Source organism: Alternaria burnsii, assembly GCF_013036055.1.
Source record: "Alternaria burnsii strain CBS107.38 chromosome Unknown 730, whole genome shotgun sequence".
Taxonomy (NCBI): domain Eukaryota; kingdom Fungi; phylum Ascomycota; class Dothideomycetes; order Pleosporales; family Pleosporaceae; genus Alternaria; species Alternaria burnsii.
Window position 1 is genome coordinate 1,489,505 of NW_024066110.1, and position 13,397 is coordinate 1,502,901.

General features: G+C 52.7%; 7 protein-coding genes across 7 annotated transcripts; 3 read left to right on the forward strand and 4 right to left on the reverse strand.

Annotated features, from left to right (window-relative positions):
* Positions 1–16: 16 nt before the first annotated feature.
* Positions 17–230, forward strand: GT037_003915 (uncharacterized protein; the record flags this gene model as incomplete). The annotated part of the gene is made up of 2 exons (XM_038928962.1): positions 17–85; positions 147–230. Coding segments are annotated over 2 exons (153 nt in total), but the record flags the coding sequence as incomplete, so codon positions are not given.
* Positions 231–2,126: 1,896 nt separating this feature from the next.
* GT037_003916 (glycoside hydrolase family 16 protein) lies at positions 2,127–3,383 on the reverse strand (the record flags this gene model as incomplete). The annotated part of the gene is made up of 3 exons (XM_038928963.1): positions 2,127–2,780; positions 2,834–3,243; positions 3,320–3,383. The coding sequence occupies 3 exons, from the start codon at positions 3,381–3,383 to the stop codon at positions 2,127–2,129; spliced, it is 1,128 nt and encodes a 375-aa protein (XP_038788670.1).
* Positions 3,384–4,663: 1,280 nt separating this feature from the next.
* Positions 4,664–4,843, forward strand: GT037_003917 (uncharacterized protein; the record flags this gene model as incomplete). Its single annotated transcript, XM_038928964.1, has 1 exon — positions 4,664–4,843. A coding segment is annotated over one exon (180 nt), but the record flags the coding sequence as incomplete, so codon positions are not given.
* A 1,669-nt stretch (positions 4,844–6,512) lies between these two features.
* On the reverse strand, positions 6,513–10,127 carry GT037_003918 (ras gef; the record flags this gene model as incomplete). Its single annotated transcript, XM_038928965.1, has 4 exons — positions 6,513–6,835; positions 6,890–7,106; positions 7,156–9,423; positions 9,474–10,127. 4 exons carry the CDS (start codon positions 10,125–10,127, stop codon positions 6,513–6,515), a joined length of 3,462 nt encoding a protein of 1,153 aa, XP_038788672.1.
* A 1,356-nt stretch (positions 10,128–11,483) lies between these two features.
* On the forward strand, positions 11,484–11,873 carry GT037_003919 (uncharacterized protein; the record flags this gene model as incomplete). The annotated part of the gene is made up of 1 exon (XM_038928966.1): positions 11,484–11,873. One exon carries the CDS (start codon positions 11,484–11,486, stop codon positions 11,871–11,873), a length of 390 nt encoding a protein of 129 aa, XP_038788673.1.
* Positions 11,874–12,056: 183 nt separating this feature from the next.
* Positions 12,057–12,359, reverse strand: GT037_003920 (uncharacterized protein; the record flags this gene model as incomplete). Its single annotated transcript, XM_038928967.1, has 1 exon — positions 12,057–12,359. The coding sequence occupies one exon, from the start codon at positions 12,357–12,359 to the stop codon at positions 12,057–12,059; it is 303 nt and encodes a 100-aa protein (XP_038788674.1).
* A 430-nt stretch (positions 12,360–12,789) lies between these two features.
* On the reverse strand, positions 12,790–13,137 carry GT037_003921 (uncharacterized protein; the record flags this gene model as incomplete). Its single annotated transcript, XM_038928968.1, has 1 exon — positions 12,790–13,137. The coding sequence occupies one exon, from the start codon at positions 13,135–13,137 to the stop codon at positions 12,790–12,792; it is 348 nt and encodes a 115-aa protein (XP_038788675.1).
* Between the last annotated feature and the right edge of the window lie 260 nt (positions 13,138–13,397).

Genomic DNA, 13,397 nt, shown 5'->3' on the forward strand with positions numbered 1-13,397 from the left:
GCTACAGTGTTGAAGTTCTACTACGAGGATACAAACGCAACGACTGAACCCTGAGCCATGGAAGAAGGAGCGGCTCTCCTTGCGGGTAAGCAACAACTACCTCCAAATCTACCGCAACTTCTTGAAATAGCTGATAAAAAGTGTAGCTCTTGTACGATGGGCCACATTTCGATGAAGTGACACCCGAAGTCATGACTGATAGCCTGGTTACAGAGAATGAAGTGGAATAATGCCCCCTACACCAGCTTCTGATTTCATGTCTTCTTGAGCACCAGAAGCCAAGATCAAACAAAAGTCTTACAATGGTTCAACTACAAGATATCTGAATAGCTTACTCGCGAAGCAGTGTTCTGGCTGTGCATTGCACGTAGTGACCACGAAGGAGCTTCTTCGCATGTCCAGCTTCGGAGAGAGACCCGGCCAAACAGAGTGCTAGTGTTCATTTTGTGCTACTACATACCATAATCTTTGAACGGATTGTAGTGTCGCCACGCAAGCTATCAATAAAGATCGTCGTGACAACACGGCCCCGTTCATAGTAGCATACCGACAAGCTAAGCAATGCCAAATGCAAACAAGCTTTTATTGCTTCCCCGGGAGAGGCAAGCCCGGCGCTAACAGAACGCTTGTTCTGCACGAAGGATGCAGGAGAACAATTGGAGGAAGGGGGTCGCGCACACACCTGAGCAGGCCTTCCCGAAGGCGCGTGGGCTTCGGGTCCCCTCCCGAACACTTGCAGACGAAGAAAGACAAAAAGACATAAGTTCCGCGGAACCACGGTCTCAGCAAGTCACATCAGAAAATAGCAAAACTCACATCGCGATTGTGTCTGTTCAGCAATATTTCAGTGGAATCAGAATATCTTCACGCCACTGCCGCCAATAGCCTCTGTACCCCACTATCACGGGAGTTCCTGGACCGTCCTCAGGAACCGTCGCTCCATCAACATTAGAACTAGAAGTCAAAGCCCCGGAGTCCAACGGCGCCGACTTGCAAGGGCAGCTTTACGTCACTGGACTGACACTACCAACTTGCTGCTAACCCAAGTACCGAAACGCACCGGCAGACGCCACAGGTGGATTTTGGCGCGGAGCCGGACTGCATTAAGCAGACCTAAGGAGTGTCTGGTAGTGTTTCCAGCCTCATGGCCTCAGCTTGTGTCGATGGTCTGGAAGTAAGCTGAGATGCTACGGCAAATGGCGTCGGATAATGCGGTCTGGCTGGCTAGCTGGCTATACTCTCGGACATCGCGAAGTCGCCTTGTGGACATGCGCGTCGCGGGAATAACACCACAGACGCGTCCCGACAAACTGCACGAGATTCGATAGGCTTGTGTGGCGCGTCTGATTGGCGCTGTTGGCCGACCGCCTGAGGGGCGCTGGAGAGTCTTCCGACTTTTCCGGAGTGAGGCTCCGCGACTGTAGTCAACTCCACAGAACAGAAGTGAAATATTCTACGTCCGGTACTAGGTAAGTAGTAGTGCTTGCACGAATGCAAGGTACGCATGTTGCAAACTAGGATCATTGCAAAAAGTTGAGACGAATGTAATACGAGATATAATTGTAATTTCTGTAACAGTAGCTTTGGTAGGCTAGGATATATTGACGCGTAATGGTCTAAGATGGTATCTTCCGATTCTTTTCTCTTTCCAATGCAAAAAAACAGGCGACGCGGTCGTATAGACAGCCGATGGTGAGTTGGGGGTATGAGGGCCGATAGGATGGTTGGGATAACACCCGGCGGAATGCACTCCGATACAATAAAAATCTCTGCCACGATGGGCCGAGGTAGAGGAAAGGCCGTTGCCGGACTGGGGCAGAGGACGTAGGCAAACGGGCTGACTGCGCAGAGTCCCGTGCAAAGGGTATATACAAGAAGTGAAGTGAAAAAAAGGAAGACACTATAGGCGGTGCTGCGCCATGAGTATGTTGCCGAATCAAAGAAAAAGGTGGCCGAAGACGAGCTCGGTGAGAGGTCGAAATGAAAGTGAAAATTGGACTGCAATAGTCGCATTACTCCAAGAACGCTGTAAGTGTAGTCGTATGCTCGTAAAAGTTCTCAGTCGATAGCTTCTGAGAACGAGGGCCTTCTGGCAAGAAGTGGGAGAAGTATTCCAGAGAAATTCATCACCCCAGTGTTAAGCTGAGTAGCGTGACGAGTAATGGGATTGCGAGCGATAACGATGACGCGCTGAACATGCTGCTCGCGCTGCCAGTGAATGTTGTTTGACCTGGTGTCATGTCGTCTCCGTCTGTTGAGAAGAAGTACGTCTTCGCTGCGTCTACGCCCTGACTCTGATCCGGCGGGCTCATCTGGTTGGGGATGGCGCAAACTTTCGCAGGGTCATATGTTGGGCAACGGTCCCTGTAGTCGTTTTGCGAGCGCTCAGTATCGGTAGAGTTGAAGTACGCCTTCATGTACGAGATGGTCATAACCGTGTCTTGATCCGGGGGTCCTGCAGACCAAGATGGGTCGCCGTTGCTCCAGTGGTTGAGGAAGATACCGCCGCTCTCCGTGGGGATATTTTCGGTCATCTCGTGAAGAAGTTTACCATCAACGTAGAAGGCAACACGGTTGGGTGTCCAGTCAAAACGGTACTCGTGGAACATCTCATCCGGACGGAAAGGGAGAGCCATGACTTCGAAACCGTTCGTTCCTTGAGCAGCATAACCGTGCGTAACAGATTCCGGGCTTTGGAGAACGAGGTTTACGGCGCCTTGGGAGTTGTTGAACTGATGGGAAAGGAATTCCATGTCGATTTCTTGCGAGTTGTTGTGGTACTACGCTTGTTAGCCAACTTTGAAACGCGGTTCAACGTGGAGTAGGAACGTACAAAGAAGAAAGCGCCACAGGTTCCAGACGAATTCGAGAGCTTCATGCCAACACGGAAGCTTCCAAGGAGAGAGTCGTTGCGCATAGTGACGAGCTCAGCACCGCTCACGAGACCATCTTGGTGATCTCCTCGTACCCATAACTCGAGTCCCGCGTCTCCACCGTGGTCAGCCTCACCGGACCATCCTTTCTTGAATGGGTTTGTAACAATGTTGGTCAACTCCATACTCTTTCCAAATGGCCCTCTAGCATTTTTCGAGGTAACATTGTATTCCTGGGGCTGCCAGCCAACCTCTTTCAGATCGTCGGTCGATGTATGTAGAAAGTCATTCTCCATGAGCTCGGTGAAGACGGCATAGGAAGGGTCGGTTGTAGCATTAACCGAATAACCACATTCGCAAGCAGCGTTGGCTAATTGAAGATGACGGGTCAGCACGAGAGCCTGTTGAGGACTGCTTCTGCGATCGCAAGCGAGGAGTCTACTTACAAAAGCGGGCCATGGCGAGTAATAACACCCAGGGCGAGGCCCCCCAAGTACCGCGAGAGAACATCGTGGGAATTAGTTTATTAAAGCGAGTGACTGTAAAGGGTGAAACCCTTCTGTTGAACAAATAAGAAAATAGCTGGAGAGCGTGCGAGGCGAGCAGAGGGGTGGTTGTAATGAGGCCGGCCAAAAGTAAAAGAGGTCGGACGACAAGATGGCAGGCAGCGCAAAGGCTGATGATGAACTGCTGGGCCTCTCTCGTGCAGAATGGCAAAGTCCGGCATGTCCGCCTAAAGCAGTGCAATTACGGACGCAGGAACCACCCACGTCGAGCTTGGGACCTGGGCGCCTCCGCTATTTTCCTCAGGGATCGACCGTTAATGCCACCGAAATAACGTGTACGAGGTAACTTTGTGGGTCGCCAGAAGTGACCAAGTCCGGGCTAAGACGAGTAGCGCAGGCCCGGCGCCGCTACTCCAAGGCCAACTGTCAATAGCAGCGGCGTATTGTATGCAGGAACGAACTTTCATCAGCTGGACAGTATCGACTTTGGCTGGGAGAGGGTGGCTGAGTAGGAAGCATTCAGGGAGCTACTGCTACGACAAGGCTGGCGGCGGCGGGTGATAAGGACCCTCTCCACGAGACCTCATTCGTGTTTCCCTTTGTGCCCAGCTGTATCCGCTCCTGTCACCCACGCTGAGAGGCGCGATAACACATGCACTATCCCTCGAACCCCTCAGAGGCTCGGAGCAGGAATGTGCATCTACTGGTCGGCGTCCACCACAGCCGTCGCACTACCTCGACCTCCTTGATTGGCTATTCCCTTGTCTCTACCCAGTCACGATCGAGATTGCGCCCAACACATCTCTTCATCATCCCAAGGCTTGCGCAATATTGCTCCTCTCTTAAACCTGCCATGTTTGTCGCAAAATCTCCCGTTCCAGATGCCACATGCTAAATGCTGCGGGCGTCTTAGACGAGTAACAGCTCACGAGCGCCATGCATCCTCTGCATCCTTTGAAATCTTTTCCGCTCTTAGTGACATACCTCGGGAAATAGCGAACGTATCGCAGGGCGAAGAAAACGCCCCTACCGCACCGTTTCCGTGCGCGCCTGATTACAGGGCAGCACGATGCCTGCATTGTGCAGCAAGAAATTACCCACCACTATCAAGCGAACTTAGCGATTAGCAGGGGGTACGAGGCCTTGTTCGCATCACTGATGACATTTCCAACGGTTCCGCGCGAGGAGTCGTGGGGCAAAGAGCATGTGTCTATCAATTTTATGACGACTATCTTGCGGTATAGATCGACAAAATGTGCTTCTGGTCTTGTTTGTTGTTGATCAACCACCCACTACCGGCGCACAAGCAACCACGACACCCCTATTCCCCGTTCCGGCAGACCTCGGATCCCACAACACCAAGGCCCAGTGAAAGCAACAACCCGCCCAAGCTCTCTCTTACCAACTTCATACGTGGACCCAAGTCCCGACGAGCATTGTCACCCCCTCGGCATTATGTCATAAGCACCGTCGGTTGCACACCGCACCGTGCGCGCGTGTCTTCTGACAGGCAAGAAACATGAAAAGCTGGGGTATGCTACTACTAACTGCGCAACGGCTGTCGTTCATTTGGCGATTTCCCCTTGTGGGTAATTTCCTTCAGGTTTCATAGGAGGGTGATCCTCGACCGGCGGCGGTCGGCATCGACAAATCGGGTCATTCATAAGACGGCCTGCTCTTGCCGAACTAGCATAGCAAATGCGGATGCCATGGAAGGATAGAAGTCTGGGGCATGTCTTCCATAAGGCCGCCGGTCACTGGGCTGGGTGCTTTGATGATCGTTGCGGAGGCGAAGTCGGGGTTTGCATGCAACCTTAGGATGTGTACCATGTTCCATGTTACTGTAAGCTGCCATGGTCTGTGAGCGCGCATTAGCAAGCACCATTTCTCAGTCTGCTAGTTCAAGGTCACGATGCTCACGTCGGGTGGATATTCTTCCTGCCCCAAATTGAAATTGCCGCAAAGGATGATCCGCCGAGGAGGGAACACGAGAGCAACAATCCGCCAACACCAAAGTAGTCTGACATATTTATACTCGGGTACGAAGCGCTCCGCGATGTTCTGGATACGCAATCTGACCCACAGTGACTGAGTGTGTCAAGTCGTACTCTGCAGCGAGAGTCACACGAGCAAGCAGCCACGGTCAGTGGTTTAGGGGACAAGCGCAGAAATTTGGGTGATGATCGTGAACTATATGTGCTCGACTACTTGTTTAAACACCGGGAGAAAATAAACTTAGTCTTAACTCTCGGGTACGAGTGGTCATGACAACTTACAGGTGCGCAACCCCCCAGTCTTAACACGCACAAATATCAGTATACCGACTTCCACCCGCAGCACAAGCGACGATCTCAACTCACAAAACTATCGTGAACATGTGTTTTCCTCACCGTCACTTCAAGACCCAGAATCGCTCCGTTAGATCGGGCCTCTAGTCACGGAGTCAGGGGATTGTCGGCGATACGAGGTAGAATAGAAGCGCCGAGCATCTCTTCGCCGCTCGCCCAATAGTCAAACACGAGCCCCAGTCTAGCCACGAGCTTACAACACGAGGACCGCGGCTAGAAATACATACCGTATGGATCCGGGGTCCAAAATCCGAACAACTAACGCCACAGTGATTGATTGATTGAACGGAGCGACATGTCACTACAGGGTGTAGAATTGCTATAAACCTGCGGATACATCATCGACAACAGATGCCGTTCCGCTGCCTATAACGAGTAAAGATTTTCCCAATCGCAATCGCCCATCGTAATGTGCCGTGAAAGACGGAGCTTACCGGTTCTGCAGACCGGAGAGGTAAATTATACGCATCCGCTCGAAGCGCTCTACGCCAGTTTCGAAGAGAACAAAAACCAAAGTTCCACGAAGATCCAACTCTTTTCATTCCATCGTTAGGGTAAATCAATATAGCAAACGCCCTTGAACAATTCAAGTACTCCAAAATCCTTTGAGCCAACAATGCTAGTGTTTCGTGTGGGGTATCATCGTCATTTGTCACAGTCTCATCACAAGAATCCACTCTCGGAGAGAAGCCTAAAACGCCGTTAGCCCCATCTTCTCTCCAAAAGACGCATTCATATCCGCTTGTTTATCGTATGCTCCTCGCGTGGCGGGTTGATATCTTTTGCTATCCTTCAAGTCCAGTCTTTGTACGATCAAAGGAGAAATAGGTAGTGTACCTTGCAATCTTTTCATCCTCGCGTTCCCTCGGCTCGACGCTTAAACTCATTTCATACATCTCGTGCACATCGCCTGCAGACTGCATGTTGGTGAGGATGTAGTCTTGCAGCTCGGGAACCGGTTGTAGTGGGTAGGGCACGTTCTGATACTGCTGGATGTCGCGAATGACTTCGGCTGTCTTGGCGCGCTTTGCGAAGTTGATAAGGTTTGTACGTTTAATCAGAGAGGGAATACCATCTTCAATAAAGGTCAGATCAGTGAGATAAACACCTAGTTAGACAGGTTAGCTGGTTGATGCAGAAGTTTTGATCTAAAGCTACATACCAAAGAAGGGTATACAGGGTGGATTCGCCCGATGTAGCGTGTCTCGGTATTCTGCGAAGTTTTTGGTACTACCCATGAGCTTACGCATGCTCTCCAAGGTTGCCATGGAGCGTTGGTTAACAGCGCTCCAGGTCCTGTTCAAGCGATGAATGGGTGCAGTTCCTAGTGCTGAAATGATAGAGGTTAGTGTGGAGAAGTTGTTCAGTTGGCGACATTTCTGGATTGTGTTAGCCACTATTTTCAAACAAATCCGTTAGTTGCCTTACATCTGCCACATTGACAAAGTGCTTGATGACAATAACTCTGCGCTTGACGTCTTGCTGCGTGAGAATCATCTGTGCAACCCAGTTCGTCAACTGGTTGGAGTGCAGAATAAGCGCTTTAACGTTTGCGGCTGGGTCAGGCTCGCCTGGAGCAAGTTTCTTCTGCCATGTCTTGTTCAAGCACTCTGTCGGACGAATCTTGCCGTACAATCTAGATTCGATGATAGTGAGTTGTCGAGCGAATTCCGTTGCGTCAATGTCCAAGAACTTCAGCTTCTTCATATGTTTCGGTAGAATAGGCTGCGGTGTTTGAGCGCTCAAGGTGAGAACTAAGCGTTTTGTAGGCATGTCTGGCCCTCGAGATCGTTGCTCAACGGATGTCATCAGGGGTGCCGCTCCTGGGGTGCTAGTGGTCGCAACGTGGTCTTTTGCAAAGTTGTACACCCGTTGAATGAGAATCCGTGCCTCCTCGTCGTTGCCCTCCATCCAGTAGTTATCGAACCAACTCTTGAGAATGTTTACAACTCGGAATCGAATCGGCTTCTGCTTTTTGTCTACCCAGTGTTGATAGTCTTCCTTGGCCAATCCATGAGGTGGTTGTATACTCCATCGCTTAACCAACATCTCGAACAGCTCAGAAGCGGTGGTAAACGATCGGTACGTGAGTAAGAAGGTGTTGTTGAATGCTGGGTCGAGGCGGTCATGACGTGTCAATTGCTCGACGAGACCAGCCAGAGTACCACCCTTCAATTGGGGTGGTGTAGACTTGTGATCATAGGATATTTCACCCTCATGGTCGAGCTTCAAATACTCTGGTGTTTCTTCAATTGCCTGTTGGGGGATCACTGGAACTTCACCAAAGAAGTCTTTGAGTTTCTTGTTGCTATTTGCAGATCGGACCGGCTCAACCTTTCCTTCGTCGAGAGGTGTGCCTGCACTGTATGTGTCTGCCTTGGGGATGTTGCCAAGTAATGGTCTCTCAGGTCCGGACGGCCCCCGAGTGTGGTTTGGCAGCTCGCTATCGGTATTTCTTCTTGGGTCTGTACGGCTTACGATGTCGGCGAGAGGGACAGTGTCCGACAATTGTTGCAACAAGTTGTATTGTTGGGCGCACGTCGCTTCCAGATCTCGGGCAATCGCTCGCACAGCATTGATACGGTCCTCAAGTGAATCTCCACGTAGTTCAGCCCACTCGTCTCCCAGTGGTGCTGCTACTCCTTGACATGCAATCACAAGTTCAGATACGACATCGTAGGCCTTCTGTTTTTGGACGCTGAATTCGCTTAGTTGTTGCCCTTGGGCGTCCACGTCCAGAGACGCGAGGTCGATTTGTTCGATGGTGGATATCCAGGGCCGACAAGCCTCTAGAACCTTTCCTGCAGCACTGCATACGTGGTCGCCTATCGCCTGGTGTTTCCGGTGTGAAATGACCGTATCCCGAAGCACTAATTGCTCATCCAACCGCCGGAGACTGGAAACGATTAGTCTCTTGACATCTTGCAGTCTTTCCAATATGCGTGAATCAAGCTTAAGGGTTGGTTCGATGGAAGGCTCATAGTCGTCCTGGTCAGAGTACATTGAGGTGTTGGCATCACGCGAGTCAGTACCGTTGTTTTGCCAGCTGCCTCCAGTGTTGTTGCCCACTACAAAGCCAGGCACAAGGCGCGGGATTTCCTCTCCACGCTGCTGACGAGCTACCTCGACAAAACCAAAGACACCGTTTAGAACGCCTTCTGCTTCCTTCAGGCACTTGGAGTAGGAATCGGGAGGAGGGAAGTCAGACGCAGCGATATGCGAAGACAGCACTAGTTTTGAGAATCGCGACATTGTTTCGCGGAAATGAGGATACAAGGCCTTGTTTGTAGATATGATGGAGGGGTTACCAGAGTGGTTGTCCGTCGTCCCCGAGCCAGCCGCGAGCAGCAGTCGCAAGTGATCCGAAATGTCCTCGGCGCGTTTCACGAATTCCGACCTGTCGCTGTTGTTGATGGCTTGCTTGTAGCGCTCTATTGCGCGTCGCATGTCCTCCACCATCCTGTTCCAGGTAAGAGGAACAGGGCTGACGTCGTCGTAGAACTTGCGCGAATGCGTCGAGTCGCTACCTAGTGCTGGACTGTTTGCGAAGGAAGTCGCCGTGGTGCCAGTGGGAGGCATGGCAGCAGAAGCTGCAAAGCTCATACCACTTTGATCGTAGGACCTGCCCTGGTAGCCACCGTTCATCGACTCCATCGAGGTGGCCGACGAGAGACCATCGGACAAGCGGTGCCTGTGCTGTGGTGCCATGTCAGTATTCGCTCCACGTATAGAAGCGCGAAACTTACGCGCGAGCGGTAGGAGCCCTTCTTTCCTGGGCCTTCCAAGTCGGACGCTGACGTTTCGTCGTCTGTGTCCTCCATGTTGTAGCCAGAGCCCGATGCTAGTAGCTCAGCTGGCGGTCGCGACGCATCGGGCACGAAGACATCAGTACGGTTGCGCGGACCGCTCTCGTTGGCAGAGGGGGATTCCAGAGGAAGCTCCATTGTGCTGACGCCGGTTAGGGTGTTGAAGTAGAAGAGCATGCCGTCTGGTGTCGCCTGGGGTATCCAAAAGGCGGCTTCCTCTTCCTTGTTGTGCGGTGCATTGTTGCGCTCGAGGGGCAGTATGGTGTCGTTTCCACCGCTCAGGGACTCGCCGTCTGAGGTGTCGAATTCAGCGCCGCCTGCCGACCTCGTCTCATGGTCGTCGTCGGCATCGATGCCGTCTCTGTCGCTCTCAATGTCCTCGCTGGGGCGCTGTACAACGGCGCAGTAGTTGCTCGGGAACCAGCCGCGCACCCCGTGGATGACTCCGTCCCACCAGCCGCTCTCGAGCTGGGTGATGACCTGTATTATGTCGCCCGTCCGGAAGCTGAGACTGGTGCGGTCGTCGGCCTGGTAGTCGTATAGCGCCTTGACGTACATGCCGCCAGCGTCGGTCGTGCCATTAAAGCCGTTCATGGTGATTCTCACGGTGCCTCAAGGCGCAACCGGCGGCGTGTGGGGGGGGGACGGGGAAGAAGGCAACAATCTTCAGCCTCGCAGGCGCGACCCCTCTGCTGCGACCCTGGACTAGAGTAGAAGCGGTCGCAATGTGGGCCGACTGATCTTACGACGCGGTCGTTTTCGAGGATCTGATATGACCGCGTGTTATGGCCGGGGTGGATGAGGGCATGCAATTGGGCTAGAGGCGGCCGGCATGCGAATGGGGAGCGCGCCTAGCTGAGCGACGCAGCGAATAGAGCCTCACAGCGAGCACGCTGGTATGAATATGGTTGAGAAGAAGAACGGTTTCGAGCGAAAGAAACTGCAACACCAGGGCGGGTCGTTGGCAGCCGTCGTGAGCGGTGGAGGGCCCAGCGTCCCCACTGGCTTGTGCTGTGCGATACCTAGGAAATCACGTGTCTGGCTGGGCTACCTACCTATGGATAAAAGCAGCTAACAATGTGTCAAGTTCCGGGCCCGTCCTTCAATAGGGCAATTCTCGGAACCTGCCAGCCTGCCTACACATTGCAACTCATGCACGTCTATATGCCCTGCCTGCCTGCAGCCGATGTTGTGCATCGCAATATAGCCAGACGGTGGGTAAGCGACCGACACTGAGCCGGCCACATCAACTTTGTCTACGCCGCAGCTGTCAAAATCAAAGAAGCTGTCTACACCGACCATGCATGGTATACATCTGCAATTGATAATACGGCCCCACCAAGCTCTCAATGTGGTATGCAGGAGCTTTTGATGCCGAAGAGCCTGGTGGTAGAGCGGGGACATCAGGCTTTCCATAAGCTGTCAGCTCATCTAGAACACCGTCTGACTCGTTACATATTTTGGGGTCTTTGCGCTATGAAACGTGGTCCTCAAGGATAACCAGGACTTCCCTCCCGTTGCGGGCGGATGCCGGCGCATCGAGGATTGTGCGACCATGTATCTTGTACCACCATCCAGACTTGAACTTCTGACGTTCTGCGTTTGTCGTCCCTACACTTTGCGTTTGCACGGAACGCTACCTAAGTGCTTGCTGCCCCGCAGTGCAACCGACGATTTTCACTTGGATTTGGTGCTGACCCCTTAAACAACTGCAGGTGTCGAGGATGTCAGTAAATGGTTGAGGCCGACAGCAGAACACTGTGATAGTACAAAATCATGCCTATAACACTCAAGTAACAGTCCGCGGTCGTCTTGCCCATCTCATCGAGAGCGGTGACTGACACGCGTATCTCACCGTGGAAGGTGTGATGGAAGCTCGGGATGATTATAGCGGATCCTAGTGGCCGATGCCAGTCTCAAACTTGCTTGGTTTATCGCGTGGAAGCGGAAATGGCATTTCCTGGGTTCTGCGACACTGGGCCGGAGGGTGGGTGGGTCAGCCATCGATTGATCAAGATCTTTTGCTGCCCCCGAGACGACAGTATTGTTGAGAAGCGACGAAGCGTAGTTGTAGGAGACATGCCAAACGGAGAGCTGGATGCGATAGGTGCCGTGTCGCGTGTGGGGGTTGCAGCAACCACCCGTTCAGATATCATCATCCTCAATAGTAGGTTGGCTGTAATGCAGGGCCGAAAGGGCGTACCTTTCATATGCGATTTGGCTGTGGACGGTGTTGGGCATGACACCATGTCATTACACTGCCCTGGTCAGCTTTCAACCACCATTCGTCTTCACTGGGATGAGCTAGTCGGTTGCCTCTATCATAGTGAAATTAACTGACAGCGTAGACGGATGAGTACCGGCCCTGCCGCGTCCGTGTTACGAGGACAGACCATCCAATGCCACTTGAAACAACCACCACAACCCGCCTTGCTTCTAAAGCATTACGAGAAACGTGCTAGCGCGGGGGGGTTTCATTGAAAAGCAATGCCCCTCGCTGACACAATGGTCACTGAGGGGCGGTTAGAGGACTTGTAGGAGGCATGTGTAGCGACTGCTGGCTTGGATGGAGTAACGGTGAGAACAATTAGGTGTCATGGCAGCAAAAGCGTTCGCTAGGCCGCGGCCAACGCTATAAGCTCTAGGATCATACGCGCATCCCCGATTCAAGGTAGACAAGCGGGGCATGTTTTTAGCGGACTCTGCCACCTTGCTGCTGACGGGAGGCTCTGTCACTCGGAACGCAGGTGTCCTTCTCAAGCCGAAAAGACCTCGGCCAGACGGCTCGATGGTAATGTGATGTCTACCGACATGCGCAAGAAGCATCGTGTTCGCGGCGTTGCAATGTTCATGTGAGCTCTCTGCAAGCCGTCGCGTCTACTGCATATGTGGGCCGGACTAACATGAGATGGTGGGTCCGGGGAACCGCGTTTCTGGCCCGAATTTCTGGATAGAGTTCCAGGAACGAGCGCAGCCGACGATCGTCTCGCAATTACTCGTGCCACAACATTTGATGGTGGAAGTTGGAGAGGCATCCTGGCGTCATGGTGTGTAAAGACGAGGGGCAACCCCTTTTCCCGCGCCCTTCGTCATCGCGCGACACAGACCACGGAGGGGCGAGGTGTGGGTGTTTTGTGAGTATTGGAAGCTGTTGTAAGTAACGATGGCGCAGGCGTAGCTACCTGCGTAGGGAAGTGAGGCGGTGAGCCACCATGTGCATGGCCTGCATCTGATAAATGGTGCCCCAGTTACTAGACTACTCCTCCAAGAGTAAAAGCATGAGGTACTTACCGCCACTTTGAGGTTTGAACTGTCGTGCCACATTGTCACTGGTGGATGGAGAGTCGACTCCGCTGACGGCGGGTGGATGGAGAGACCATGCTCGTTGAGGCTCTTGCGAGGAGAACCATTGGACAGGCGGTCGCCATGTTGCACATTGGTCCAGAAGCCTATGGTTAGGGATGTCCCGGGTTGTAAAAGAGGTGCCTGTATGCGAGGGCGTTTCCAGAGTGCAAGTTTCGTTGGTTTGATAGCTACATAGACAAAGTGAGATAGTTGTGGAAGTCGCAGTGTCAAGCGGAGCAAAGGGCGACTGACCCAACATGTCGCCTGCCTCTTCTAATATGGCAACTGCAGACAGGACAGCCAGCGAGCCAGCCAGCAAAAGCAGACTTGGTAATTAATAGATAGGTCGCGTTAGAAGCGCTAGCGTTGTAATGAGTCCAAGACCACCTGGGCAGGGGATGGTGAGGCTGGCAGCTGGGCTGCCCGTGCGCCATGCCCCCCCCCCCGAGTTGATTTTGGACCTTGGACCCCCCTCATTCAACACTCGCAATCCGTCTCAACGCCCACGTCGATTATCAT